The following is a 27380-nucleotide window of genomic DNA, read 5'->3' as shown; positions in this document are numbered from 1 at the left end:
TAGTTAATGTAAGCGACTGAAATTAGTAATGTCTCACAGTCAAACCAAATTCATTTTTAATTATTCTCTTCTCACAGCCTTTCTATTGACAATTCCACCAATGCAATGCACCCTTGAATTCTAATAACCCTGTGCCATGTTCATGTGGGTTAAAAGACAGAGGCCCCAAGTTCAGTCCTGAAATAGGTAGGGGCCTCCTTGTAAGGGGTCTCCCCTCCCTCCGCAGCACTGGCTCTTTGACCTTGGGCTTCCCCATCCTGACTGTGCATCCTGCCTGCTGCCTTCCTCTCCCTGCTGTTTCCTTTCCTTTAATTTTGACTTTTTACTATGAATTTTGAGTTTCTAGACAAGTAGAATGATAACGCTTAATACCCATATTCCTATCACCTAAATTAAGCAGTCAACATTGTGCACCTTTTCTTTATTATTTTTTTAGGGATTTAAAAATCACAGACATTATGGCATTTCACACTTAAAAGCCTCAGTGGAAATCTCCCCAGACTTTTCTTGTGTAGCCAGTGTCATTATCGCACCATAGTAGTTTGTTAGGGCTGGCATAACACTCACAGGTACCACAGACTGTGTGGCTTAAACAACAGAACTTTATTTTCTCACAGTTCTGGAGGCTGGAAGGCCAAGATCAAAGTGTGGGCAGGTTTGATTTCTTCTGAGGCTTCTCTCCTTGGTTTGTAGGAGATGATTTAAAAGAATATAAACATTTGGTTAAATATACGATTTAAAATAATATATTACATATATTGATTCAAGAATTCATTCATTCAAGAATATATATATTTATATATTATGTATATACATAAATCATGATTTAAAATCAATTGTATTTATAGTTCAAATTCAAATTTAATATTACAGGGGTTTATTTAATTATTTGAATGTATACTTCTATTTCCTCTTATGCTGAAAAGTTTGGTTTCTAACAACATTAATATAATTACCTATTTGTTATATTGTTTTTTCAAAATAATGAGAAAACTGAATGACTGGAATATATTTGTTTATCCTAGAATATATCCCACTAAGGAAACACAAAGTGCTAAGTTTTAAACTCAGTTAACTGTTTTCTCTGTGTAGTTATGCTGTTCATTTTAGATGCAATTAGATTAATTTGTTTCTTTATTCCTTCAATTTTAGGGATGGCCTTTCTTTCACTTTTGTTTTATATAATATGTATTTTTAGATATGTAAAACATTGACACCCTAGAAATTAAATGCTATACCCAAAGAAGTTTCTCTTCCATCCCAATCCCCCCTCTATCCCGTCCCTCTTCTGCCATCTAACATTAACTAATTTAAAACATTGAGTTCTGATTAATTCTTAACAGTGTTCCTTATTACAAACATAGGCAAAATTGTGCTCATATTCTCATTCCCCTTTACCCCTTCCCATGAGGTTTGCATATTATACACATTTTTGGGCACCATACCTTTTCATTTAAGTCTTCTGGAGATCACTCCGTGTTAATATATCAAGATTACTCTCATTCTTTTCATGGCTGCCCAGTTATGCCTCACATGAGGGTGCCAGAGTTTATTCAATAAGGAACTGGGTGTCACAGTTTATTCAACAAGATTGATAGACATTTGAGTCATTTCATGTTTTTTTTGCTAGTACACGTAATGCCTCAACGAGTAATGTTTTGCATATGTCATTTCACATTTGGTTTTCTAAAATTATTTTAATGTTTATTTTTGAGAAAGAGAGACAGAGACGAATATGGGGGAGGGGCAGAGAGAGAGGGAGACACAGAATCTGAAGCAGCTCTAGGTTCGGAGCTGTCAGCACAGAGCCCAAAGTGGGGCTCAAACTCACGAACTGTGAGACCATGACCTGAGCTGAAGTCAGACACTTAACTGACTGAACCACCCAGGAGCCCCTGTCATTTCATATTTGTGAAGTTATAGCCTTAGAATAGATTTCCAGAAGTAGGATTCCCAGGTCCTTGATAGATACTGACAAATTCTCCTCCAAAGGAATGATGTCATTTCATATTCCCAACAGCATTCTATGGCAAGACTTGCTTCCCCACAGCCTCACTACTAGAGTGTATTGTTACAGTCCTGACGTTAGCCAATCTTGTGGGGGAGACATGGTATCCCAGTGTTGTTTTAATGCACGTCTCTCTCTTTACAACGGGGGTTGAAGAAGTTTCCATATGTTTAAGGAACATTTGTATTTCTCTTGCTATAAACCATCAGTTCGTGTATTTTGGCATGTTCAGGGTGGTTGGTCTTTTTCTTTTCTGATTTCCAGGAACTCTTTATGTTAAAGAGATGAATCATTTGGCTGTGAAATAAGTTCCAAATATTTGTTCCTAGTTTGTCATTTGTCTTTTCACCCCTATGACTTTTTAGTGCAAAAATATTTTTTTTTTTTTAAATATGTACTCATGGGTACCTGGGTAGCTCAGTGGGTGAAGCGTTGGAATCTTGATTTTGGGTCAGGTCATGATCTCATGAGTTCATGAGTTTGAGCCCTGCATTGGGCTCTGCACTGACAGTGAGGTGCCTGCTTGGGATTCTCTCTGCCTCGCTTTCTGTGCCCCTCCCCTGCTTGTGCGCTCGCTCTCTCTCTCTCTCTCTCTCTCTCTCAAAAAAAAATATATATATATGTAGTGAAATTCCTCACCACGTTGTATTTATAGATTCCAGATTTTGAGTCACAGTTAAAAAGGTTGTCTCCACTTCCAGGTTTCAAAGGAATTCACAGATGTTTTCTTTTAATATATGTATGGTTTCATTTAAAATTTTATTTGAATAGCTGATTCATTATGGAAAGTTTTCTTTGTATGACTTTTGCACATTTCTTGTTAAATTTATTCCTAAATATTCTTTCTTTTCTTTTCTTTTCTTTTCTTTTCTTTTCTTTTCTTTTCTTTTCTTTTCTTTTCTTTTTTGCTGCTATTGTAAATGTGGATTCTCTCCCAAATATCTTACAACTGGTTGATGATTGTATATAGGAAAACTATTTGTTTATTTATATTAATTTTATATCCTGCCAATTTAACAGAATTCTACTGTTTATGGTATTTTTCCCATTGATTCTATGGGTTTTCTGCTTATACAAGCCTTGATAACTAGAGATAGTTTTTTATATCTTTATTTCTAATTCTTATGCCTCTAACTGCATCTTTTACTTAATCAAATTAGCTAATACTTTTGATCAGTGGTTAACTAGTTGCAGCAATAGTGTGTACCTTATCTTATTCCAGACTTTAGTGGGAATACCTCTAGTGTCTTCCCATCAAAACAGATGTTGGCTTTGGATGCCCAGGTGGCTCACTTTGTTGAGTCGGCTCTTGATTTCGCCTCAGGTCATGATTCTGGGGTCATAGGATTGAGCCCAGCATTGGGCTCCATGCTGAGGATGAAGCCAGTTTAGGATTCTCTCTCCCTCTCCCTCTGCCCCTCTCCCCTGTTTGCACTCTCTCTCTCTAAAATGAAAAATTAAAAATAAAAAAGAAGAAGAAGCTTTCTGTGTGGATTTCACTGTCGATCAATTCATTCGTTCAAAAAAAAAAAAGATTTTGGCTTTGGGGCTGGTTGTGTGTGTGTGTGTGTGTGTGTGTAATTATGTTAAGAAAGAATTTATCGATTTTTATTTTGCTGAATGTTTTTTTAAAATAATTCATGGGATTGAATTTTCTTTTCAGCATCAAAGGAAATGACCATTTGCTTTTTCTATGTGGATATAGTATTTAATATTAATGAATTTTTTTTGGTATTGAATCACCCTGCAATCATGGTATAGACTCCCTGGTCATTGTGTATTTTGCTTAATATGCTTTTGGCATCTGTGTGGCAACTTTTATTTAGAATTTTTCCTTCAATATTCATAAGAGATTAGGATCTGATTTTCTTTTATTGTGTGCAATCTTAATCATTTTTATATCAGTTTGAAATTCACTTCATAGAACTAATTTGGAAGTTTTCTTTTGTGTTGTATGTCTGTATATTTTCAGTAACATTGAAATGATCTTCTCTCTAAAGGCTTGTTATAGTTCCCCTGTGAAATCATCTAGGCCTGGCATTCTTTTCAGTGGGGGAGGGAGAGCTCTTGATGGTTAGGAGGTTCCTTGAAAGATGTTTCCCTGTACTTCTATCCCTCATCCTATGTGTTTGCAATACTGAGGGCTCCAGGTGGCAGGAAGTAGGAAATAAGGCTGCAGGGGTAGAGGATACCTTTCTAAAGGCAGATGAGGTCTGGGGTGGATTGAAAGTATAATCACCTTTAGGGTGGAGAAGGGACAAGAGGGGAGTAATGTCGGAGGGGAGGTGTGGGTGCGCCAGGAAGAGAAGCCAGAGAGGCCCAGGCTGAGGAGAGATCAGCTGCTTCTTCCCAAAGATTTTTCTTCTGACTCTGCATTCCAACCTCTCCTGGGGGGTCTCTGTCCTATTTTCACAGCTGAGAAGGCAAAGGAAGTTTCCCGTAGTCCACAGCCTCTGTCAGGGAGGTTCTCAGAGTCACCTTACCTGAGGGAGCTTAGACTAACAACAGTCAGCAATCCCCTCCCCAAATTCTCCCCATTTGCATTGGTCCTGAGCCAGTTTTAGCCTACAAGTCCTGTGGTTCACAGACTTACTAAAAATCTTGAAGTCATAGACAGGTCTGAGGCAGCTCTCTCAACAAGAGGTTTGGAACAACCACTCCACTGCTCAGATAGCTCTGCTGTGAGATGGCTTTACTTTGGCAAATGGTAGATGGGGGTAGGCTCTTCTGGGTGCCTTGAGAGTCCATGCCACCTTCTTTCCCTTGCTTCCTGTCTCTCAGCTTCCTTAGCCCTCTGTGGACCTGCAGGAGACCCGCCTTGGCCACAATACAGCCTATCACCAACAGGTGCTGGGGTCTGTGAGGTAAAGAGTGGGAGCACTTGGCTAGAAAGATCACCTCCCTGCAGCTTCAGGATATTGCATTTGATCAAAGACAAGGAAGGGGAGGGAGAAGAAAGTTGTGATATCCCTGAAGCTCCCCACCACTTCTGAACCCAAAGAAAGACTTTGGAGAGGCTGAAGCTCACACGCACTGCTGAGAGATTGTTCTGTGCTCCAAATGGTGTTTCCTGAGTACAGGTTGCAGGCCTTGTGGAAAGTGTGACCACTCTCAGTGCCCCCCTCACCCTGTGCTATGATCTCTTCCAGGCCACAGATTTCTAGCTGGAGCTGATGGAGTGGGCGGTGGGTTTGCAGGGCGAGGGAAAGGCTGGGGAGGTTTGGGATTCTCTCTCTCCCCTTCTCTCTGCTCCTCCCTCCCTGGGGCTCTCTCTCTCTTTCTCTCTCTCTCAAAATAAATAAATAAACTTAAAAAAAAAGAGAGACACTTAAAAAAAAGAAACAATTAGAGAAACTCTTTAACCTTTTTTAAAAAACTTAGTCTAAGTTTCTTGGGGTTTCTTATTATATAAGATAGATCCTACCTCTATGGCTTTCACCCATCCTACTGTGGAAACCCAGGCTGTAAATTTTTTATAACCCAAACTCCAGTGTCCCCCTCTCTGTGCTCTATTTCCACTACTTGCTCTCAGCTCTCCCACCCTGGGCTTCTCTGCCTGGATAGCCGGTTTTGTAAACACTCTGCCTGTTCAACTTCTGAACCCTCCCTTGGACACACATTAGGTATTACAACTTCCTCAGCTTCAGGCACTGTGACTGTTGAAAGGAGATTGGAAGAGATGTCTCTCCATGTGAGCCTTGAAGCTGAGTTGGGGCAGAGAGAAGTTGATGAGGCATATGTTGTCTAAGAGGCTGGAGGTGGGCTATGGGGGGGTGCATGGGTCATGGTATCCAGTTAGGAATGGGTGGAACCCAGGGAAGACAGAAAGTGGTTTGAGATGGAGCATCCTGTGGGGGAGAAGGGGAACAGTAGGACAGGAGCGTGGACAGTGTGGAACACTCAGGTTGCTTCCCTGGAGTGGAGGGGCACAGCACCAGGCTTTAGATGTTCCTCCTGGTGGAACAGCAGATTTTCAGGATGTGCACCATGAAACATGCCCAAGGTAGCAGAGGTGAGCCCTAGAGGCAGGTGAACAGAGACCCTCCACCTCCTTCGCCCAGAGTGTAGCTTCACTGGAGAGCAAGCTTTGAGTATCTGAAGGCAGGGGCTGTGATTATTCATCCTGTGTTCCCAGAGCCTGGTGCTGAGTCTGGTGTTTCGTCGGCTCTTTGGACTCTCAAGTGAATAAAAGAACAGAGGGAAGGAAGGAAGAAGGATGGGTCAACAGTAAAACTTGATAATGAGCTGGAAACTCCAGATGAGTATTGATCAGCTCCTTTCCAGGGTCAGGTAATTGGGGCTCATCCTCCTCTGCACTAGTGATTTTCATGGGCAGGGGATGGGGGGTCACCAGTCATAAGAAAACTCCCTCTTCTGGTCTCCTCTGACTCTGCTGGGTTAGAGAAACTAAGCCAGAGTTCAACAAAATCTCAGTCCAGATAGACGAGACAGAAGAAATCAGATTCAAGAAGAGGACCTTATTTAAAGGAAAGTTGCTCTGTTGTCTGAGACTTTTTGTCCTGCCCACATCTAGTCTCTGAAGTAAATGCATCTTGTTCACTGGCTCATTAGATTTCAAGCGCAAGTCTTGGTCTGTAAAGTGTGCAAACTTAGATTTCTCTTAATGGGTGCACATTTTTTAGTAGGATGAAGCCAGGGGAGCCCAGTGACCTCCACAGGCTCTTCAGAATCTTGGGCGTTACCAGATACACAGGGCCCTTGAGCTTGTTAGACAAAGGCTGATACAAAACAAGTGCATCAAGACAGAATTTAAAAACAGCAGATTAACTAATAGTAACCCAAAGACCAATGCGTCTGTAACCACATTTTTGTTTATTTTTTAGTGTGTTTCCTTCATGGTCTTTCTTGTGGCTCACCCTATGCAGTTTGTGTACTTGTTGAGAGCTTTTTTTTTTTAATCTGTCTCTGACATTGTTTCTGCTGAACTCAGTTTTTCCGAGACCCTCTCTCCTCATAGGCTCAGTTTTGGCCTGCCAGCCACAGTCCTCCAGTTTCCGTGGTAGAAGAGGCCTAGGCTGCTTCCTGTGGGCCCCCCGCTGGGCAGAAGCATGCAGTGGTATCTCCTCCTGATTTGGGCACAGGGGCTGAGGCAGGCTCCCCTCCCCACCTCAGGTAAGGCCTATAAATCCAGCCTGGAACTGGAGAAACAGAAGGAGGAAGTAAGTCTGGGAGTGGAAGTGAGGGAAGGAAAAGCATGGTTTTCAGAATCCTGTGGCCCCTCATGTGAGAAAAGGCAGCGTCTGGGAAGCAGGTTCTGTTTTGGGTGGCAGATGGAGGCCTTGGGGTTGGGGTGTCTGACTGGCCAACCCAAGAAAGGAAATGGGGAGAGAAAGGAAACAGGGAGGAGGGATGATCAGTTTGCTTGTAGAAGTTCACTCCCGTTTCATCGTTCTTTCTTCTGTCCTTGAGGAAACTTCTAGAAAGACATTGTACATTTTCTGTGGATCAAAAATGTCTTCTTCACAGATTCCAGAGAGTCTACAATTATAGACTGAATTTACATGAGATATGGTTCCTTCCATAATAAAAATCATAGACATGTGTTTCTGAGGGGGGCACAGATATTGAGACACTATATTATAATTTAATTTGTATGTTGTTTTTTTTTGAACCATTTGAGGGGTGGAGCTGTACCCAGATGATGGGCGGTGGTCAGTGCTGAGGAGGGTGGTTTGGTCTGGGAGAAACAAGTTTCTCTCCAGTCTTCCTTTCCTTTGGATTTTGTGGCTTTCCTGAAGGTTTTTCCAGGCACCTCAAACAGCAGTCAGACAAACAGCAAGGTTTTATTTCAAGGAATAGTGTGCCCAGCGTAGAACTGGCTGCTGGAAGATGAAGTAAAACAAAAGTGGTGGCTGACAGGGCTTATGTTGTAGGTAGGGAGACAAAATAAGTACATGGAAATAATCAAAGAGCTTGTCATGAAGCTAGATTATAGCAGCATATCCTGAGTGGGTGAAGTGTAGCAGTTATAGTCCATGTGGGGAGTGACAGGATGGACAAGAGACACTGTCATTCCACAGACCAATTCTAGCCTCAAAGCCCTTTAGGATTTCTATAGGAACATTCCAGGACAGCTGTTGACATAGGACTCATGCACATTTTCTCCCCTTCCCTAGGAGCCGTGTCAGGCAGGATAGTAACAATGGGGAACGTTTCTGCAGAGGAAGGTGGCTCTGTCACCTTGCAGTGTCGCCTCTCCTCTACCACTGCCAAAGTGACACAGGTCAACTGGGAGCAGCAGGACCAACTTCTGGCCGTTCATCATGCTAACCTGGGGTGGTACCTCTGCCCAGCCTTCAGGGAGCGAGTGGTCCCCGGCCCCAACCTGGGCCTCACCCTGCAGTCGCTGACCAGGAATGATACAGGGGAATACTTTTGTACCTATCACACCTACCCTGATGGGATATACAGAGGGACACTCTTTCTGGAGGTCCTACAAAGCTCAGGTATGCGCTCTGGAGCAGGGTGGCTAATGAACTTTCATCCTCCAGAACAGAAGATGTGTTCCTGCTAAACACTGTAAGAACAGGGTCTTTCAACCCTGGTTCACATTCAAATCACCAGGGAGCTTTTAAATGACACTGATGCTGGAGCCGCATCCCAGATCAATTTAATCAGAATCTCTAGGGGCAAAGTTGGGATGTAATAGATTCTAAAAGCATGCCTGGTGATTCAGATGTGCAGCCAGAATTGAGAGCCACTGTTTTGGGTAAGAAGGGCATCTTATATGTGTTGGTTAGGAAGAACACTTATTAAGGTCATTTGGGAAGGGTTCTCATTTATTGGTTTAGGATTAACCAGGCAAATTAGAATTAGCTTCTGGGGCACCTGGGTGGCTCAGTCAGTTAAGTGTCTGACTTTGGCTCAGGTTGTGATCTCACAGTTCATGAGTTTGAGCCCCACTTTGAGCTCTGTGCTAAGAGCTCAGAGCCTGGAGCCTGCCTCAGATTCTGTGTCTCCCTCTCTCTCTGCCCCTCCCTAGCTCATGCTGTCTCTCTCTCTCTTTCAAATATAAACATTTAAAAAAATAAAAAGAAAGAATTAACTTCTAAGTTTTTTTTTTATGTTTATTTATTTTTGAGAGAGAGAGAGAGAGAGAGAGAGAGAGAGAGAGAGATCAGAGGAGGGGCAAAAAGAGAGGGAGACAGAGGATCTGAAGCAGGTTCTGCCCTGACAGCAGAGAGCCCGATGTGGGGCTCAAACTCTCAAACCTCGAAATCATGACCTGAACTGAAGTCAGATGCTCAATCGACTGAGCCACTCAGGCGCCCCTAGCTTTTAAGTTTTACAAAGGATTAAAACACAGTGTGTGCTAAATGTAAATACATAATAATTTACCTTTGTATGGTACTTCATAGTTTCCAGAGTGCTCTCACATTCATTATCACCTGAACACTTAAACCAGTTCTCTGCAAAGTGGGAAAAGATTTTTGCATCTGAGAAACAGTATAGCAGAGTGGTGATGAGCTCAGACTATGACACCAGAGAGCCTGGGTCCAAATCTTGGTGCTGCTGTTGACCTCAGACAAGATTACTCAGCTTCTCTGTGCATTGATTTTCTCATCTGTGAAATGAAAATAGATGTAACCTTATGAGGTTCTAACATAGGACTGAATACCATACTACAAGAAAATGCCCTGAAACAAGGCCTGGAATGGGGCGCCTGGGTGGCTCAGTCAGTTAAGCATCCAGCTCTTGGTTTCGGCTCAGGTCATGATCTCACGGTTTCATGGGTTTGGGCTCCGCATTGGGCTCTTCACTGACAGCACTGTGGAACCTGCTTGGGATTCTCTCTCCTTCTCTCTATGCCCCTCCCCCACTCATGCTGTCTCTGTCTTTCTCAAAATAAATAAATAAACTGAAAAAGAATAAAAGAAAAAACAAGGCCTGGAACGTGGTAAGTACTGTTAGCTCTGACTGCCAGCCACTCCCATGTCACTATTTGATGGAGGTGGAGGCTGGGCCTTACGGTTGCTCAGAGCAGTAGAGCTGGTTTTAACACAGATGATCTGGTTCCGTTAAATTACACCCTCAGAGCTTCTTGCTTTTTATTTTATTTTATTTTTTATTTGAGAGAGAGAGAGAGAGAATGAGAATCTTAAGCAGGCTCCGCACTTAGCGTGTAGCCTGACAGGGCTTGATTCCACAACCCCAGAATCATCGCCTGAGCTGAAATCAAGAGTCAGGCCCTCAACCAACAGAGCCACCCAGGTGCCTCTAGACCCTCAGAGCTTCTGCCTGTTACTATCGATTGTGTTGGAGATTAAGCTTTATGAGTTAGCAAAATATGTGTAGACTGAGAAGATAAAAGGCTACTTTAAAGTTCTTTTCAATGCTGTTTCTTGGCTGGCTCTGACATAGGTCAATGCTGCATGTGGGGAAGAGCCTATATCCTTTCTGGTTCTATGCACAGCCCGCTGCAGCCCTTCTGCCCCCAGAAGCTGTGTTCTCCATGACTACTTTGCTCCCCATCTGCCCTCTTCCCCTACCTGTGGCCAAAGCAAGAGGCTGAGTCTGCAGTGCAAGAGGAACTCATCCTGGGGAGCTTGGGCTCCCTCCCCCCTGGTACCGTGTGGGTCTATGGGCACTGCCTTGTCCTTAGTGACTGCATTCCTTAGCCACCTTTCCCACAGTGTAAGCCCTTAGAGGGCCTGCCTCTGCTACACCCTTCTCTCAAAACTTCCCTGCACCCCTGGGATCTGCCCAAGCTCCTAGGAAGGAGGTGGGAATAGGACAAGGCAGCCTGGAAACCCTTCTACCTACAGTACAGCACATATCTGAGCAATTGTTCTGTTTCTCTCTCGCTGTCCTTGGATCAGCTGTCACTCTTTTCAAAACTCCCTTTCTGCTTCTTCTCCTTACACTTTATGTCTTAGTGGAAATTCATTTGTTCATGCTTTAATTCCATATTGCAAATATTTATTAAGCACCTGCTATGTGCCAGGTGCTGAGAAAAAACAGGATAAACCTCCATAACGTTACTCTCTCCAGGGTCTCACAGATGGAAAAATGTTACAGGTTTAATGTGAAAGGTTATAGTCTTTCCCCCCTCTTTTTTGTGCTTTAATTAATTAATTTTATTTTAATTTTTAATTAAACATTTTTTTACTAGTATGATTATAAATGTGAAATTTAATAAAATGTTCACTCTCTGGGTTTTTTTTCTGGATGTTATTTTTTGTTTCATTTCACGATTAGCATGGAAAGTGATTTTGTGGAATAGAGGAAGGGAGTGTTAACAATGGTCTGCTTTGGTTCCAGAGATTAGCCATTGATTTTACAGTGAGCCAGGTAGATGCTCTTCCATTCAAGGAGCTGGGCTTAAAGACTCCAGTCCTATGGTTACAGAAAGACCTGGCCAGCCTGCACCTCTGTACCCTGACACAGAGGCTTCCCTGTGTAATGGCTGCCCTTTGCTTCTGGCTTTCACCCCCCCATCTTCACTTTGTCGCCCCTCCAGTGGCTGAGCGCAGCGCTGGGTTCCAGATCCCACTGCTTGGAGCCATGGCCATAGTGCTGGCAGTCATCTGCATGGCAGTCATCGTGGTGGTCACATTGACCAGAAAGGTAAAGACTGTGGCTGCACATCTCAGTCATGGCCACTCTGCCCCTGCCACCCTGTCCTTTCATGTCCCCTTCCTGTCCAGAGAGAGACCTTGATGTGCTCTCCCCCGCTGCCCTACATATCTGTTTTACGGTCCTTGCTCTGCCTTTCAGTGAAGTTGTTTATGCTCTTCTTCTGTCCCTTTCCTTGTCTGGGAACTGCAGAAAGCCTGGACCTGTATTCCCCCCCATCTTGCTGTCACCTACAGCTCCTAGTTCTTGCCTGTCCCTGAAGCCACTCCCTAGAGAGTTTGATTTATCTATTGTGAGTTTGCTGTATTTTGGGCATCTACTCGGTACTAGGGATTTTTGTGTGTTAGCTTATGTAATTTTAACAACCTTCTGTGGTGTTGGGCTACTCAGCAGTTCTACAGGATGAGAAATAAACATTCCCCAAATTTAGGGGAAAAAGGTACATGGCAAGATCAGTAGGCTATACATCCTCTGTTGCTCTAGCTTACGAGGTCATGCAGCTGAAAGAGTGCTGGATGGGGAAGTAGATGATGTCGTGTCTGAGCTCAGCATTGAGGGCGATTACAGGCAAAGTTGTGGAGTCTCCCGGGTCTCCATTTCCTCATCCAGAAAGTGGGAATGATGGTGATTCTACTTGCTCTGTATCACAGAGCTGTGATGAACAGGTGGCACAGTACCTGTGACGGCCTTGTAAACAACGAAGAATTAGATGAATGTGCTTGTGTTGTAAACTGGTAGCTACTGATTAGGATGAATGAAAGAATTTCTGCTCCCTGTTTTGTCTGCCCTTTTGGACTTTTAAAGCCATCCCAGGTCGCCTTAATTTCAGTTACCAAACATTTGGGGGAAAGCAAGTCTGTGATTGTCAACATCGTTTTCCACCTCATCCTAGACCCTGCTCCCTTGTTCCTGATTCACTTTCCCCCCAAACTGGGTTTGGCTCAGTGAACAACCCAGCTCTTCATCCCTGACATTTCTTTCCCTGGACCATGTGCTTGGTGCTGTTATTACTGATATATGTGGGTTTACAGCTACCACCTTATTTTCTTCATATATGTTTTGCCTGTTTTTTCCCCTACTCTTTCTTGCTGTCTTTTGAATTAAGTACTTACTATTATAAAAAGATCTATTTGGTAATTATGCTAGATTTGCTATTCTTTTAGTGGTTACACTAGATATTACAAATCATACCCCTGACTTATTCAAGTACAGTATAAATTAGTGCTTTAATCATGTCTTGGATTTTGCAAGAATCTTAGGGCGCATTAACTCTTTTTTACCTACTTTCCCAACTTATTGTTATTATTACCATGTGTTTTAGTTTTATATATATTTTAGACCCTGCAAGAAATTAGTATTGTTTTTAGAGTCACTATTCACTTAGATTTACCCTTTCTGTTGCTCTTTACTTCTTCCTGCATTTCCTGTCTTGTACCTAGGATCATTTTCCTTCTGTCTGAATAATATTGCTTATATTTCCTTTTGTGTAGGTGATGAATTATCTTGGTTTTTTTTTGTCTGAAAATATCTTTAATTTTTCCTTAATTTAAAAATGATATATTTGTTTTGCTGGGTATACAATTCTATGTTGGCAGTTACTTTCTTTCAGGACATGGAAAACATTTTCCATTGTCTCAGGCTTCCCGTATTTCTGTTGAGAAACTATGGGAATCTTATTTTTGCTCCTTTGAAGGTATGGCTTTTTCTTCTCATTCCTTTAAAAACTTTCTTTCTCTTTGATTTTCAGCAATTGTACAGTGATATAATTAGATACAGCTGGGAACATGTAGTACTCTCAAGGCGGGTGGCTTGAAGACAGTTTAAAACGGACAGTTACGAAGTACTGGGCAGCATTAAGGAAACCATTAGGAGAAGTGTAGCAGTGTATTGTCACCCCTAGTCTTTAAGGGAAAGGGGAGAAGGTGATTACTAGAACCTGGAAAGGGAGAGATGTGTGGAGGGGACCAGCTTGAGAAGTACTGTAATCTTTGATTGAAGGTTATAGCCAGTCTAAGGCAACTATGCAGAGAGAATGCCAGGGGAATATATATATACCCTCACCTCACTCTCCTTGCCTTCATCCTCTACTGTTGCTCTGCATTGGTTGAGCCCAAACCCAAGCCTGAGGGCAAGGAAGCCTGCTGATGCAGTGCACATAGTTCCGTCTTCTTAGGAAACAGAATCAGGTGCAGAAGGCTGGAGAGCAGAGTTGGCGGGTGAACGGATGGTATCCACCCTTGCTACTCACAGACCTGGAAACTGGGCAAGAGATTTTGACTTTCCAGGGGCGGGTTGCTGGTCTCAGCCTTCTCTCATGTATTCTTAATCTCTCGTCCATAGATAAGCAACACCCCTCCCTGTTGGTTGTCCATCCATATTTATCTTAGGAACACTGTGCTTTATTAGCCATCTTAATATCCTGGTGGGTCAGGCTGCCATTGCAATAACTACATCCACTTTGTTTCTTAAGTGCTACCATCTGCCCCTATATCATTTTGGGGTCTCCTCATTCCTATTGCTACTAGGGATCCAGGTCTATAAAACCATTCAGCCCCAGCCTACAGAGGAGAGATACCACTGAGGTTCCCAGTAATGCTGGTGCTTTCTTCACTAGCACATTCTTTTTCACCTTTGTAAAAGAGTGTCCTCTGGATCTTCCCTAGAAACATAATCAGCTATTGGATTTTCACAATTATGTAGTACAGGGATCGACCAAGTTTCTCTGTAAAGGGCCAGGTAGTAAATCTTTTAGACTTTGTGGGCTATACAGTCTCTGTTGCAACAGTTCAACTCTGCCATTGCAGCATGAAAGCACCACAGACAATATGTAAATGGATGAGTATGGCTGTGTGCCAACAAACCTTTATTTATAAACACTGAAATTTGAATTTCATATAATTTTCATGTGTCATGAAATATTATTTTTCTTTTGAATTTGTTTTCAACCACTTAAAAATATAAAAATCATTTTTAGCTCACGGGCAGTACAAAAATCTGTGGTAGGCCAGATTTGAGCCATGGGCCTTAGTTTGCCAATCCCTGATTTAGTAGGTTATATTGGGGAAAACTCTGTTTTTTTCTTCTTCTCTACTCTTAACACTGCACAGAACACTTCTAAACAACAGATGGGTGGGTTTATTCCCACACTGACCAATTCTTCTATACCATCTGGGTGTCCTACAATCAATTCAGTTCTGACACTATCTACTTGGAGTTAACATCAGAACCCACACATTAAGGGCTCAGTCCTACAGGACTGCCCTCACTTTCAGACACCAACTGCAAGTCCCAGACTGTCACCTGTACTTCTGACTGACCAACTATAAATTGAAGTTTCTACAACCCCCTCCTTGGATTTGATAATTTGTTGACAGCTCACAGAACTCAGAGGAACACTGACTTACATTTACTGGTTTGTTATATAATAAAGAATATGATAAAGGATACAGATGAATAGCCAGATGAAAGAGATACACAGGATGAGGTCAGTAAGGGTCCAAGCACAAGAGTATCTGTCCCTGGAGAGCTGGGGGGTGTTACCCTCGTGGCATGTGGATATTTTTAGAAAACTGGAAGCTCTTTGAACTCCATACCTGTGGGATTTTTATGGAGACTTCATCATGTCAGCAAAATTGATTATTAGCTCATGTTCCAGTTCCTCTCCTTTTTCTGCAGAATGGGGGGTGGGGATGAAAGTTCCAAGCTTCTAATCATGGCTTGGTCTTTCTAGTGACCAGCCTCCATCCTGGAGCCCACCCAACGTCACCTCATTGGAACAAAGACACTCCTATCACCAGGAAATCCCAAGCCATTTAGGAGTCCTGTGTAAAACATTCCTATCACTCAGCAAATTATAAGAGTTTAAGGAGCATTGTGTCAGGAACTGGGGTTAAAGACTAAATATTAGTAGAAACTGAGGATAGAGACCAATATATATATGTTCCTTATGATTTTACATACGTCCATCATTGCATCCCTACTTGTCTGAGGGTTTGGGTTCTTTCTTCCTTAGTTTGCCAAAGTGGTGTTGGTATGTTTATTGACAGCAGTGTATTAGTATTGTCTCCCAGAGTCCTTGTGAGGGTGTTATATCTTAAGTCACGAGATGTGTCCCAATATTGGCCAGTCTCATTTTTGCTTGCCCAGCATGCCCCTTCGCTCTGAGAATTCACTCCCAGACATGTTCTCCCATTGCTGCCGGTACATGTTGGCTGTGTCCTTTAGGTATAACCTCTCTCCTCCTTAAGCATTCCTGGCATTCCCTCAGGTACTGTAGGCTGCAGTCTTGCCCTAAATATGGGGCTGATGGCCTGTAGGGGACACAGGTCCTAACAGGGCCATAACTTCCATCAAGGAGAAGTGGGCCATTTTTGTAGTTCCATAGGATACAAGAGAAGCAGGTAGTTCTCAGTGAGTCTACCCAGAGATCCTCTTCCCAAGTCATAGATATCTCTCCTTTTCTAAGCATAAGAGACTTGCACAAGCTTACAATCCAGCCTACTTTGAAGTTCTATCTCTCTTACAGTTAGGTCCTGTGCCTGGTCTTCAGTGCCAGAGATGTGTTTTTATTGAAATGCTATCAAGAAGGAGCTTTGACTCTTCACACTTTGCTTCCAGGTGCTGAGAGATCTGAGCCTGTCATGCTCCCCGCTCCATGTACTGGGGAGAATTTAGTAAAAACTACTCAATCCCACAGTTTGAATAACCACTCTTTTTCCATACTTCGCAAATGTCAGTGATGTGGCACCAGCTCAGATTCCCCTTCCATCTGTGTCCCATCGCATTCTACCACCACCAGTGGGGTTCATATTCCCATCCAGCTGGGGAGGGATCCCTCCACAATACCATCCTGTGTCTGTTTCTAGGGCCATTCCAGGAGCAACTGTTTTGGATCAGATCCCCATAAATAGATCCTGACATATGAATTTTGGTGAGAGTGATTTACTGGGATGGACTCTCAGGTGAAGAAGGGTAGTGAAGGAGTAGCTGGATAGGGCCAAGGGCAGAAAGCTCAGCCAGACTTTGTCTCAGCTGGAGACTTGACTGCAGCAAGAATTAATTGTATGCAAAGTTGGCTGTACCTTGAGGCAGGGAGCCAGATTTTTGAAAACCCACCTTAGTCAACCCCCAATTCCATATGCTAACCAGAGAGGGCAGGGCCCAACCACCATTCTCCAGAGAAGGGGCAGCTGTGAGCTGCCCACAGCCCATACTCTCAGTGTCTGGGGAATGGGATCCCTGGTCTAGCAGGTAGGATCTGAGCAGGGTGCCAACAGCGTTCCTTATAGACCTGGAGAGCCCATTGGTTGCATTATTTAAGAGCGTGGACTTTGGAATCAGACAGACCTAGCTTTGGATCCTGGCTGTACCACTTCAGTAGCTATGGTAATATCTATAAAGTGGGAATAATTATGATGCAGCTCTCATAGCGTTGTGGGAAAACATCAGTCAAGTAATTCATGTAAGGCACTTGGCATTTTTCCCGGCATGTATTAATAAGTATTAGTTATTAAGTTCTTGTAATTATTATAGATTTTATTTACCGTGGCACTTTATAATACTTGGTACTCAAAAATATTGATATTGCATGGATGTATTATGACTAAATGAATGGATATTGTTTGCTAAGCAGGTATTGCAAAGAGTTTCCCTAGGGGATCTTCTGTGAGGGAAAAGAGAGATGGCTGTGTCCAGCTAGCTCCATAACACTGACTACCCACTGTCTGTCCTCCTCACGTCTCCCAGGGGGCAGTGTTTGTCCTCATAGGACCCAGCTGCAGTCTCCCTTCTTACTCCTATAGGACCACTTCAGCCCCAGGCTTGTTTTTTGTACTGGCAATGACAGAGCCCCGATACACAGGGATTAAATGAAAACTGGGCAGCTGAGAGACCCATCTCAGGAATGTTTACATTTCCCAGAAGACTTTGGAAGCCAAAATAGTCAAGATTCCAGGGCAAGGGTGGCCAGTCTAAGAGTGGAAATGAGAACACACCAGCACCAAAGGTCACCATCAGTTCTTTGAGAAAGAATTGGATATTTATATGTTTGAAATGGATTGGGTTGCATCAAGGGACGTAGCACTCTTTTAGCACAGCATCAGCATGACCAATGATGACCCCTTTTCTTCATACCTATGGTAAGGGTGCAGCCATTGCATTGAAAAGGAATGAATGAAACAGTCAGTGGGAAGAGACCACCTGACTCCTGTGTGTCCTTCTAAGACCATGGCTTCTATCTAGGCCAAGTTCCTCAGGGCCTTCAGTGTAGTACCACCCCTAATATTTGATATTTGTTCATGGTGTACATCCGTGCAGCCTATCCACCCTTCCCGTTAGCCTATATGCGTGCACCACTGAGCTCACACTAGCCAGTAAGGATGCTACTTCCTCTCCTGGGAAGTAGTAGATGATGGGAAGAATGGGATTTGGTTTTGTGTTTGTTGTTATTTTCCAAGCCTGTGTGTGGCTTTTTGTAATTCTGTCATCCAGACCCGTGGACGCACCCCATGGTGGGAGTGAGTGACATACTTTAGAGCAGAGTCTCCAGTAAGACTGAGAGGGTGTCACCTCTGCAGTTGATGCCATTAGGTGTTTCTTCTGCCATCCTGCTTGTGCCTACTGGTCTTTGATTTCCTTGGCTTAGCACAATCTTCACCTGTGATGCTCTCATATGGGGGCAATGGCTGACCTCATACCCTTTGTTTTCCCAAACAGATTTCACTGTCTGTTCTATTTTCCCATAATAGCAATTGTAGCTGTCTGACTATGAGTCCCTTTGATTTGGAAAATCCTGTTCTTTTAGGTATGGGCTGAGGAAGAGTGTGTGTGTGTGTGTGTGTGTGTGTGTGTGTGCGCGTGCGCACACGCATGCATGCATGCCTGTGCATGCGCATGCATGTGTGAACACACACTTTTCAGTCCCAAAACATATATTGAATGTCTGTTATGGGCTCTGAGGTTACAAAGAGGAATACAGCATAGATCCTTCCCTCAGGGAGCCCACAGTTTGGAGAAGTAAGAGGGGTAAACAGATAAGTTCTAGACAGCATCGCATGTTACAACAGAGAACATCTAGAGAACAGGAAGAATGTCACTCTCACAGAAGGTCAGGGAAGGCTTCTTGGACAATGTGCTATGGAGCTGAGTCTGGAGGAAAGAGTAGACAACTTTTTGGAGATCATATAAAAAGTTGGGGGAGGCAGAAAACAGTGCATGGCATTTGAGAAGCAATAAGATGAGAGGCAGCCTGGCTGAGGAGAAAGAGCATGGCCTGGACCCAAGTCAGAACGGGGATTGTCCTTGGGTAAGTGGCTTCACCTGTCTGCATATGAGCTCATTCCAAAACAGAAACTTCAGTAGGGTTGTTGCTGAGATGACATGAAGAAGCTAGCCAGTACGTGCTCATAGCAGCTTCTGAATAAATGCTCCCTGCCTGACACCCAGGCCGTATGCCAGGAGCTGGAGTGTTGAGTGGGGATGCACCACAGGTGATGAAGCTGCAAAGGTGAGTGTGACCAAATCACCAAAGGTGTTTTGGGGGGCATCACACACAATCTTCTGCAGGGAATGTAGTGAAATTATGGACTAACCTACGGTGTTTTACAAACCCCTTGACATCCACCTGCAGCCCCTCTAGGAGATTAAGCACCCTTCAGTAGGCAAGGGGAGCCATCCAAGGGCTTTAGGCAGAAGCATGGTGTGATCCAACTTCCAGTTCTAAATTACCACTGTGCTGGTGGCCATGTGAAAGTTGTACCAGAAGAAAGAGGGAGTTCAGAGGTAGGCGGGTGCTGGAAGCACAGGGCGAGATAAGACGTGGGGGTAGGAATAGAGAAGAGGGAAGTGATTTCAGAGGGACTTAGGAATAAAATTGGTTGGGAATTTATGGCCGATTGGAATTTAACATTAGGCTTCTGGTCATCTGGTGCTGTGAACCAGGAAAGAGAACGTAGGGACAGGAGCAGGTTGTGGGGGAGGGAACATGATTGTCTCATTTGAGACAGAGTGAGTCTGAGCTTGCTGTGACTGGCCATTGGGTGGTCTGGAGCTTGGGGCTGAGCCCGGGGTAATTTGCGTAGAGATCTGGGAATGTTCAGAGGGCAGATGGTATTTGTAGAGGTCCATATACATGAGGTGACTCAGAGAGAGTGTTCAGAGTGAGAAAACAGAGGGCAGAGCTTGGGGAGTCCCTTTATTTGGGGAGCTAATGTGTGAGCAGGAGAAAAGCAGGTCCGGCTGAAGGTGAAGGTGGGAGTTTGCAGGAGGAGGAGAACCGGCAGAGAGTGATACTGTGGGAGCCAGGGAAAGAGAACATTTCCAAAAGGAAGAGGTCAGCAGTGTCAGAGGCAGTAAAGAGAACAAGAGAATTGAGACAAAAAGCTGCTTCACGGGGTGTGGGGCTCACTGCATGTGGAACAAGGGTGGTTTCACTGGAGTGGTTAGTACTGAAATCTAGCTGCGATGAGGCTGAGAAATTAAGGGTTAAGGAATTGGTATTGGTAAGAACACAACTTTGCTTGTGTGTGTGTGTGTGTGTGTGTGTGTGTGTGTGTGTAAGAAAGGAAGAGAGAGATGATTGTAACTATGTATCATGTTGGGGAATAACTTCTGAATGACATCCCCTCCTCCTCACTTTGTAGTTTGTTTGTTTTCAGAAGAAATCTCTCAGAGCCCATTCTTCAGAAAGTGGCCTCAGGAGAATGCCTCGTGAACAGGAGGGATGGAGTGCCGGCGTTCTGTCATCTGCTGGAAGCTGCATCCAGGCAGAGGCTGTGCCCATGGTCTTCTGCACAGAGCGGAGGGGAGATGACTGTGCCGAGCCACATGAATACTTCAACGTCCTGAGTTACAGGAGCCTTGGAAGCTTCAGCTTCCCAGCAGAGACCAGTTAGCTCCCAGAGGCATCGTCTGGGAGATACACTCCTGTCTCTGCTATTACAGGTGGATGATGTACAAGGGTCTGCAGTCTCCATTATTGCTGCGCGTGTGGGTGTGTATGTTCAGTTGAGTGAATGAATGTCATTCTCTTCTCCACATCTCCTCTGCCTTTCCCTTCCCTGGTGGCAGACCCAGAGTGAACAGCTTGTGTCTTGATTATGAATGCAAAGTTGAAAAAAATAATAATAACTTGACCTGGTTTGAGCGGATCTTATGGCTCTGAGAAATGCATTCCCAACAGGAGCACTGGGCAGGGCTTTGGGCTGCAGTTTTGTGATGGATGATGATGATGATATGATCATCTCATTTGTCATGGTCATTTTCATCAACATTCACACATTCAAGGCATTTTATGAACAAGGCATGACATGGGCATGGGCTTCCATGGGGCGATTTGGGCATGACTAACCCACCCTCTCAGGTCTCAGCCTTTATAAACCTTAAAGTTAAATGGGGTGATGACATTTGCATTAAAGGTAGTAAGAAGACAGGGAGACAAGACATGCGTCTTTGGAAAGAGATGTGGTACAGGCTGAGGTGGTCAGGATAGGCTTGTCTGGGGCAAAGTCCTGGGAGGATGGAAGGAACAGTGAGGCTTATGTGGTCAGAGCAGGAATTTTGTCCAGGGAGGTCAGAGAAACCGAACAGAACTACTGAAATTCCCACATGGAAGATCCTGGCACCAAGGGAGCCAACAGGGCTTCAGATTTTACTCCCTGAGAAGCTAATTCAAGTCTCCTTTTGCTGAGTGTGCTTGGAGACCAGGGATGGGCTGCAGCAGGGGACCCCAGGTCTTCCAGCTGCCCGCTCGGGGGGCTGCAGCTTAGCCCCTGGCCAGGATCCACCTTTTCTCTGTCAACCCACCACGGAGCCTGTGAGGAAAGAATCTGTGTCCACCAAAAGGAAAACCTGGATTTTTAAAACAGGGACTCTTCCTAGGGGGGAGAAAAAAGAGTGATTGAGGGTTTAAAAATGAACACCCTCCCACTAGCTGCTCTGAACCCTTAAATTCACCCTCTGACCTCTTTGTGCTGGGCTTTGGGTGGCATCTAAGTGCGAGTTTCTGTTTAGCTGACAATCAGGCCTTTATCCTGCCATCACCTCTCTTATAGGATTGAGGAGGAATGCTGGGCACGGAGGTGACAGATTTTCTTTCATGGGCACAGGAAATGAGAGAGGATGTGAAGCAAGGCTGTCATTTGCCAACAGCTGAAGTGAAGTATTGCTCTGCTCCCTAAGTAGGCAGGCTGAGCAAGAAGAAAATTCAACTCCTACTCCTTGGATTTGTATTTTTATTTTTCTCGCTTCTCTACCAAATAGGTATGTACTTAGGAGCAACGAGCCCAAATCTGTCCGGAGTGCTGAGTCCTTTGGAAGACAGACAGATGCATGTCAAATGCTGTTCTGGGCCATGGCAGCCCAGCACATTCTTCTTGCCGAACTAGTGCAAACGGCTTGGGAGTAGAATACCATTCACGAATTGGAAATGAACTAAAACGTACTGACAAAAGGGAGCTGCAGTTTGCTTTGGAGGACACATATATTGAGGTCAAGGCTGGACTGAGTGTTGGGTGTTATTTAACATGATTATAGTGACAGGGAAATATCTACAAATAACATTTGGATGGAGATAAAAATACAAAAGAACCCATAGATGCTATAAATGGGCCAGGTTGCTAAAATGAGATTGAATTAGACAGAAAATAAATTTTCAAGTGGAATTCACTGAACTAGATTTTCCTTGGAGAACCAGAGAAGACAATTCCCTAAAAGCCAGATTCCTGGACAGGTGTCCTGTCCGGTGCGGTAGCCGTTCTCCACAGGTAGCTGTCGAGCAGGTGAGATGTCATAGTCTGAATTGAGATGTACTGCGCTGTAAGTATAAAATGCACACTAGATTTTGAAGGCTGGTTGTGTGTAACAAAAACAGAAACTATCACGTTAGTAATCTAAACATATTGATGACATGTCAGAATGATAGGATTTTGGATATTTTGGATTAAAATATGTTATTAAAATTAATTTCACCTGTTTCTTTTTAATTTCTTAATATGGCTACCGGAAAATCTAAAATTGCATATGTGGCTCCCATTATATCTTGATTGGGCCATGCAGCACTAGACTCTGGACCTGAGCACAGCTGGTACCAGGGAAGGGTGTCCATCACTGATTGGTGGTCTCTCTTTTGCTCTCATTCAACATAGGGTTTGAGGAGACTTTCTCCTCTTATTATGTCTTTTGAGAAACACATAGGAGAGGATTATAGGGGAGATGGAGTTAGGAGATTATTAAGTGCAGACAGGAAGTGGTCCTAAGCTCTCTTGGATCCCCTCTTGGATTTCATGATAGGAGAAGGGAAGATAAATGAATTAAAGAATGAGAGTTTGGGGAAGAATAAATGTACTGGCTCCCGACCCTTAGAATTACTCCACATTCTAAGCCTGGGCACGTACAGTCTGATCTCTAATCCAAAGAACTATCCTGAACAAATATGAGAAATTTTGAGTCATAGAGCTTTGAGGTAGGTGATCTTCATGAGTAGATAGAGTTTTCTCATGCAGTTTTATTTCATGACTCATTCCTTCTCACCTGTCAGCCCCTGGGGATGAATCATCACGCACTCAGGTTCATACGGATTCCATCAGTGCTGAAGCTAGACAGACAGGGTGGCTGTGTGCTGTGTGCAAATGGCAGCGTTCTGGTGGGCACGCCGTCCTCACAAGGCGGAGGGAAGCAGCAGCATGGCTGTGGCTGCCAGCTGGGGGATGTGAATTTGGTTCCATCTTCTGGGTCTTCCCAGTGCTGCTTCAGGGCTGTAAATAGTAAATTTCTGCATCCACTCCAAAGTACACCTGTCAAGAGGCTCAGAGGAGCCTTATGTGTGCAAGAGCCTGAGCTTTCAGGAAGTCAGAATTATGAACTTCAATGTTTGATAGAATTTTTTTGCAGAAGGTAGAGTCTAGGACAGTACTATCCAGTAGAACTTTCTTTGATGATAGAAATGTTTTGCATCTGTACCATTCAGTGTGGCAACCACTAGCCACACGTTGCTATTGAGCACTTGAAATAAGGCTAATGTGACTACAGAACTGAATTTTAAATTTTATTTCATTTTAATTAACTTAAATTTATTTATTTATTTATTTATTTATTTATTCATTCATGAGAGAGGGAGAGAGAAGATGTGTGTGAGTTGGGGAAGGGCAGAGGGAGCGAGAGAATCTCAAGCAGGCTCTATACTCAGTGCAGAGCCTGACGTGGGGCTCGACCTCATGACCCTGAGACTATGACCTGAACTGAAATCAAGAGTTGGATGCTTAACTGACTGAGCCCCCCCCGCCAAAGTGCCCCGTCAGTTAATTTAGACATCACAATTCTAGTAAGTCTCTTGCATGTGGAGAAAACACAGAAGAAGTATGTTTATAAGCCATTGGATGGGTCTACAGATGCTATGCATGTGGAAGGGCTCCCACCAGGAATAAGCATGGAGGTCCTCTTCCATTCTCCTGTGGACTTTCTTTGATAAAAACAAAGCATGAGGTGAAAAGCAGGCTGTGCATTTGTTTATTTCAGACTCTTCCCCAAAAGGTATCTGAGGTAGCCAAGGGGTTGTGTTCATGTAAGCAGGGCTACGGTCCTCTAAAGGTTTGCAAGTCATAGGTGTTATGCAGGAATAGACATGCATCACAGGATTTGCCCTGGACTACAGTCATTCTGACTTTATGTCAGAATGTTGTGAAGAATACATCCTCTGGTGCTAGAAGTCTAGTTGATTTTACAGAGATCAGAAGAGAAGTACCTAGGGTGTGTTGTGGACTGGAAGGGGTGGGGGGACCCGGTTAAGTGCTAAGTGCTGCTACTGAGCTTTATGGCATTTGATAAGCCACTTAACCTCCTGATCTTCATTATAAATGTTTCCTTATCTGTAAAATGGTGATAATAATATCTACTTGTTAAGGCTCTTGGGAAGATGAACAAAATGTGGTTGAGTCTTTGTAAGCTATAAAATGCAGAATTAATGTTATCATTATTGTGCCTGGCACTGCTTATGATGCCACAGAGGTCCCCGAGGGGGCATCAGACATTGTTGGGAGCAACCAGGGTATCTCGAATTATCAAACTCTTAAAAACTGGGATGTAAGGAATGCTAAGAGTTGCAGATATATCTGTGGGATCTGCAAGTTCTCTGTAAGTATTTTAAAATTTTGTGTTTGAAGTGAGACAAACTTTTAAAAAGTCAAACATATCTTGGATAATGATGACTTTTTAAAACAAGGTATTGTTGTTGCCTTCAGTTTCCATATTTGTGTTTACAGTTAAGTTGATTTCAAGACATGGAAGCTTAACTCATAGATGATCCATTTACTCCAGGAGGGTGGACTGGTGGGAGATTTTGCAGTAGTTGAAATAGTAGGAAAATGGTGGGAAAGCTGTATTCACTCTGTGTGCAGTATGGATGCCACCCTCAGAGGGACATGGGACAGAGCAGGCAGTCCACCTCACTTTGTGAGCGGCAAAACATCACCCAGTATATTAAATTCATAGCTATTTTAAATTATTAAAATTAATAATCCATCAAGATGCTGCTACGGTTCACAAAACTCATGTAAGGGCAAACCACGCATCATGAAATCTTTTCTTTTTCTTTATTTTCTATTGCCCAGAGTATCAGGAGAACTTAGGGATTCAGTGATTGAGTTGCAAGAACATAGTATTTTAATTCACAGAGGTCACCTTTCAGCCCAGAGTTCTCCTTAAGACCCTTCACCCATCCCACACCCCTGCCTAGGCATCTGTATTCCTCATACTGGTGGAGGTGTCCGTCCACACTCACTTCCTCCAACCCAAAGTCTGCAAATCCCTGGGAGTACCCAAACTTGACTGCTTATTGCTTGGACCCTTCCCTGGCATGCCCAGCCCATAGATCTTTCTCTTAGTTTATCAACTTCCATGGCACTGACAGTCTGAATGGTACAACCTAGCTCTTGATTTTATATGAATCTTTCTTTCTGGTTGTTAGATTCTAAGGTTTACCAGGGCTAAAGTAATTTTCTTCATTTCCTTCATAAACAGCACAATGTTGAATGAAATATAGATGCTTACTGATGACTTGGTGAATCTACTTCATTGGGTTGACCTCCCTAGGTACAAACAAGACGTATGTTTTCTCCATCACACCAGTAATTTCTGTGAGGACCATGAGATTCGAGAGTCCTTGTGGGTAAAGCTGTACATGAGAAAGGGACTATGGAGCAAATAGCCTCTTACGGGGTTTCAAAGCCATCAAATGGGGGCATATTTTGAGCCACGAGCTTTCCTTGGATACATGGATGGAAGGGCATAGTGTCCTACAGTTATTTCCACAGGAGGCAGATAGATACTGATGTGCACACAGGAAGGGGGGAAAAAAGGTGAATCAATTTAGACAGGGGTAAATGAGCCACATGATCACGTGTGCATTTTGGACAGGAAAAGAAGATGCCCAAATTTGCCTTATGTAGCCTCAAAGTGATATCAATACACCAACCCTGGGATTCTTACATCTTGTATCAAGAGGACTGATGTGTTTAGAACTTCTCTGGCCTTTCAGGCATAATCCTCACTTTTGATAATCTCCAACTAGACCTAGACCACGGGGTATGAGAGAATGTGAAGAACTGCCTGAAACAGAAACCCTGCCACAGTACAAAGAAGACGCAATGGGAAACCCAGAGAAGAGTTGTTTTTTTTTTTTTTTTTAATTATTCCTTCATATTCAAACTTCACAAACAGTGTGAACTTGTACAATACCTCGGAAAGTGAAACTTACAAAAAAAGTGCTGGTAACATTTAAAAAAAAACAACAAAAACCCCAAAAAACAAACATCATTCTTAGCAACATCAATTACTCTTCCACACAAAACAGAAACCTTGTAAAATTTATTTTCGTATTTTTAAGGCGTAATACTTCCGTATAAAGTATATGCAAGAGATAAAACTTCACAGTATTCCAAAATGTCACAATAATAATAATAATATAATAGTATAATGAAGCGCTACAGTTAATTTTTCTTTTTTTGAATGTTTTTTTCCTGTTTAAATAACAAATACAAGTCACAGGTAAATATACGTGAGAAAAATACGAGGCTAATATTAAATGGCAGGTAAGGATACTGTCACTGTAAGAAAAAACTGGCAGGATGTGTGTATTTAGTCTATATTTTAAAGCACTTGATAGAAAAGGCGTATGCAAGGTTTTTCAAAACAATTTTTGTTTGTTTGATAACTGACAACAATTTAAGAGTATAATGAGGAAAAAAAAAAAAGGAACAAACTCCCTCTCAAAACTATTGACCTGCTCATCCCAAACCATGTATATACTGATGGATGGATGGATGTGTGTGTTGTGTACACATGGATTTAGAGGGTACACGGATTGATACAAGCAGTGTTCCATGCCCACCTGCAAAGATCGGAGGGTATAGTCTCTGCAGTCATTGAGCCCAAGTTCCTGTTGGGAAATTATTCTTTCAATTTAAAGCTCACTCTTTCCTTGTCTTTCCCTCTTTCCAAACTCTTCCCCAGTTCTCAGGTCTTCAGTCTGAAAAGACAATCTGGTTAGAAAAGTTGCCCTCCATTCAAAGTTCACTGGGAAATAGATACTGCATAAACAGTGACACCCACACAGACACTGAAAATACCACTTGGACGAATGAATATGTGCATGTGTGTGATTGTGTGTATGTGTGTGTGTGTGTGTGTGTGTACAGTAGCAATTGCAAAAAAGGGACCATATTCCTTTCCATACTAAGATACAATGTGATAAGAAACATTTCTGTGCAGGGAATAGGGATTCTTC

At 43.3% G+C, this 27380-nt stretch overlaps 1 protein-coding gene across 6 annotated transcripts in view; it reads left to right on the top strand.

The window, feature by feature from the left end:
• The window catches only part of TIGIT (T cell immunoreceptor with Ig and ITIM domains), a 62236-nt gene extending 39672 nt beyond the window's left edge, over positions 1-22564 (top strand). Inside the window, exons 1-5 of one of the 6 annotated variants that reach the window (XM_047874555.1) lie at positions 2959-7141; positions 8146-8475; positions 11490-11596; positions 20245-20545; positions 21655-21852. In XM_047874555.1, coding sequence (XP_047730511.1) covers positions 7078-7141; positions 8146-8475; positions 11490-11596; positions 20245-20496 — 753 coding nt within the window. In that variant the 5' untranslated portion in view covers positions 2959-7077 and the 3' untranslated portion in view covers positions 20497-20545; positions 21655-21852. The other 5 variants (XM_047874553.1, XM_047874554.1, XM_047874556.1 and 2 more) reach the window with 5 other exon arrangements.
• Positions 22565-27380: the final 4816 nt, after the last annotated feature.

Source organism: Prionailurus viverrinus, chromosome C2, assembly GCF_022837055.1.
Source record: "Prionailurus viverrinus isolate Anna chromosome C2, UM_Priviv_1.0, whole genome shotgun sequence".
Taxonomy (NCBI): domain Eukaryota; kingdom Metazoa; phylum Chordata; class Mammalia; order Carnivora; family Felidae; genus Prionailurus; species Prionailurus viverrinus.
This window is presented reverse-complemented; position numbering and strand designations above follow the sequence as displayed.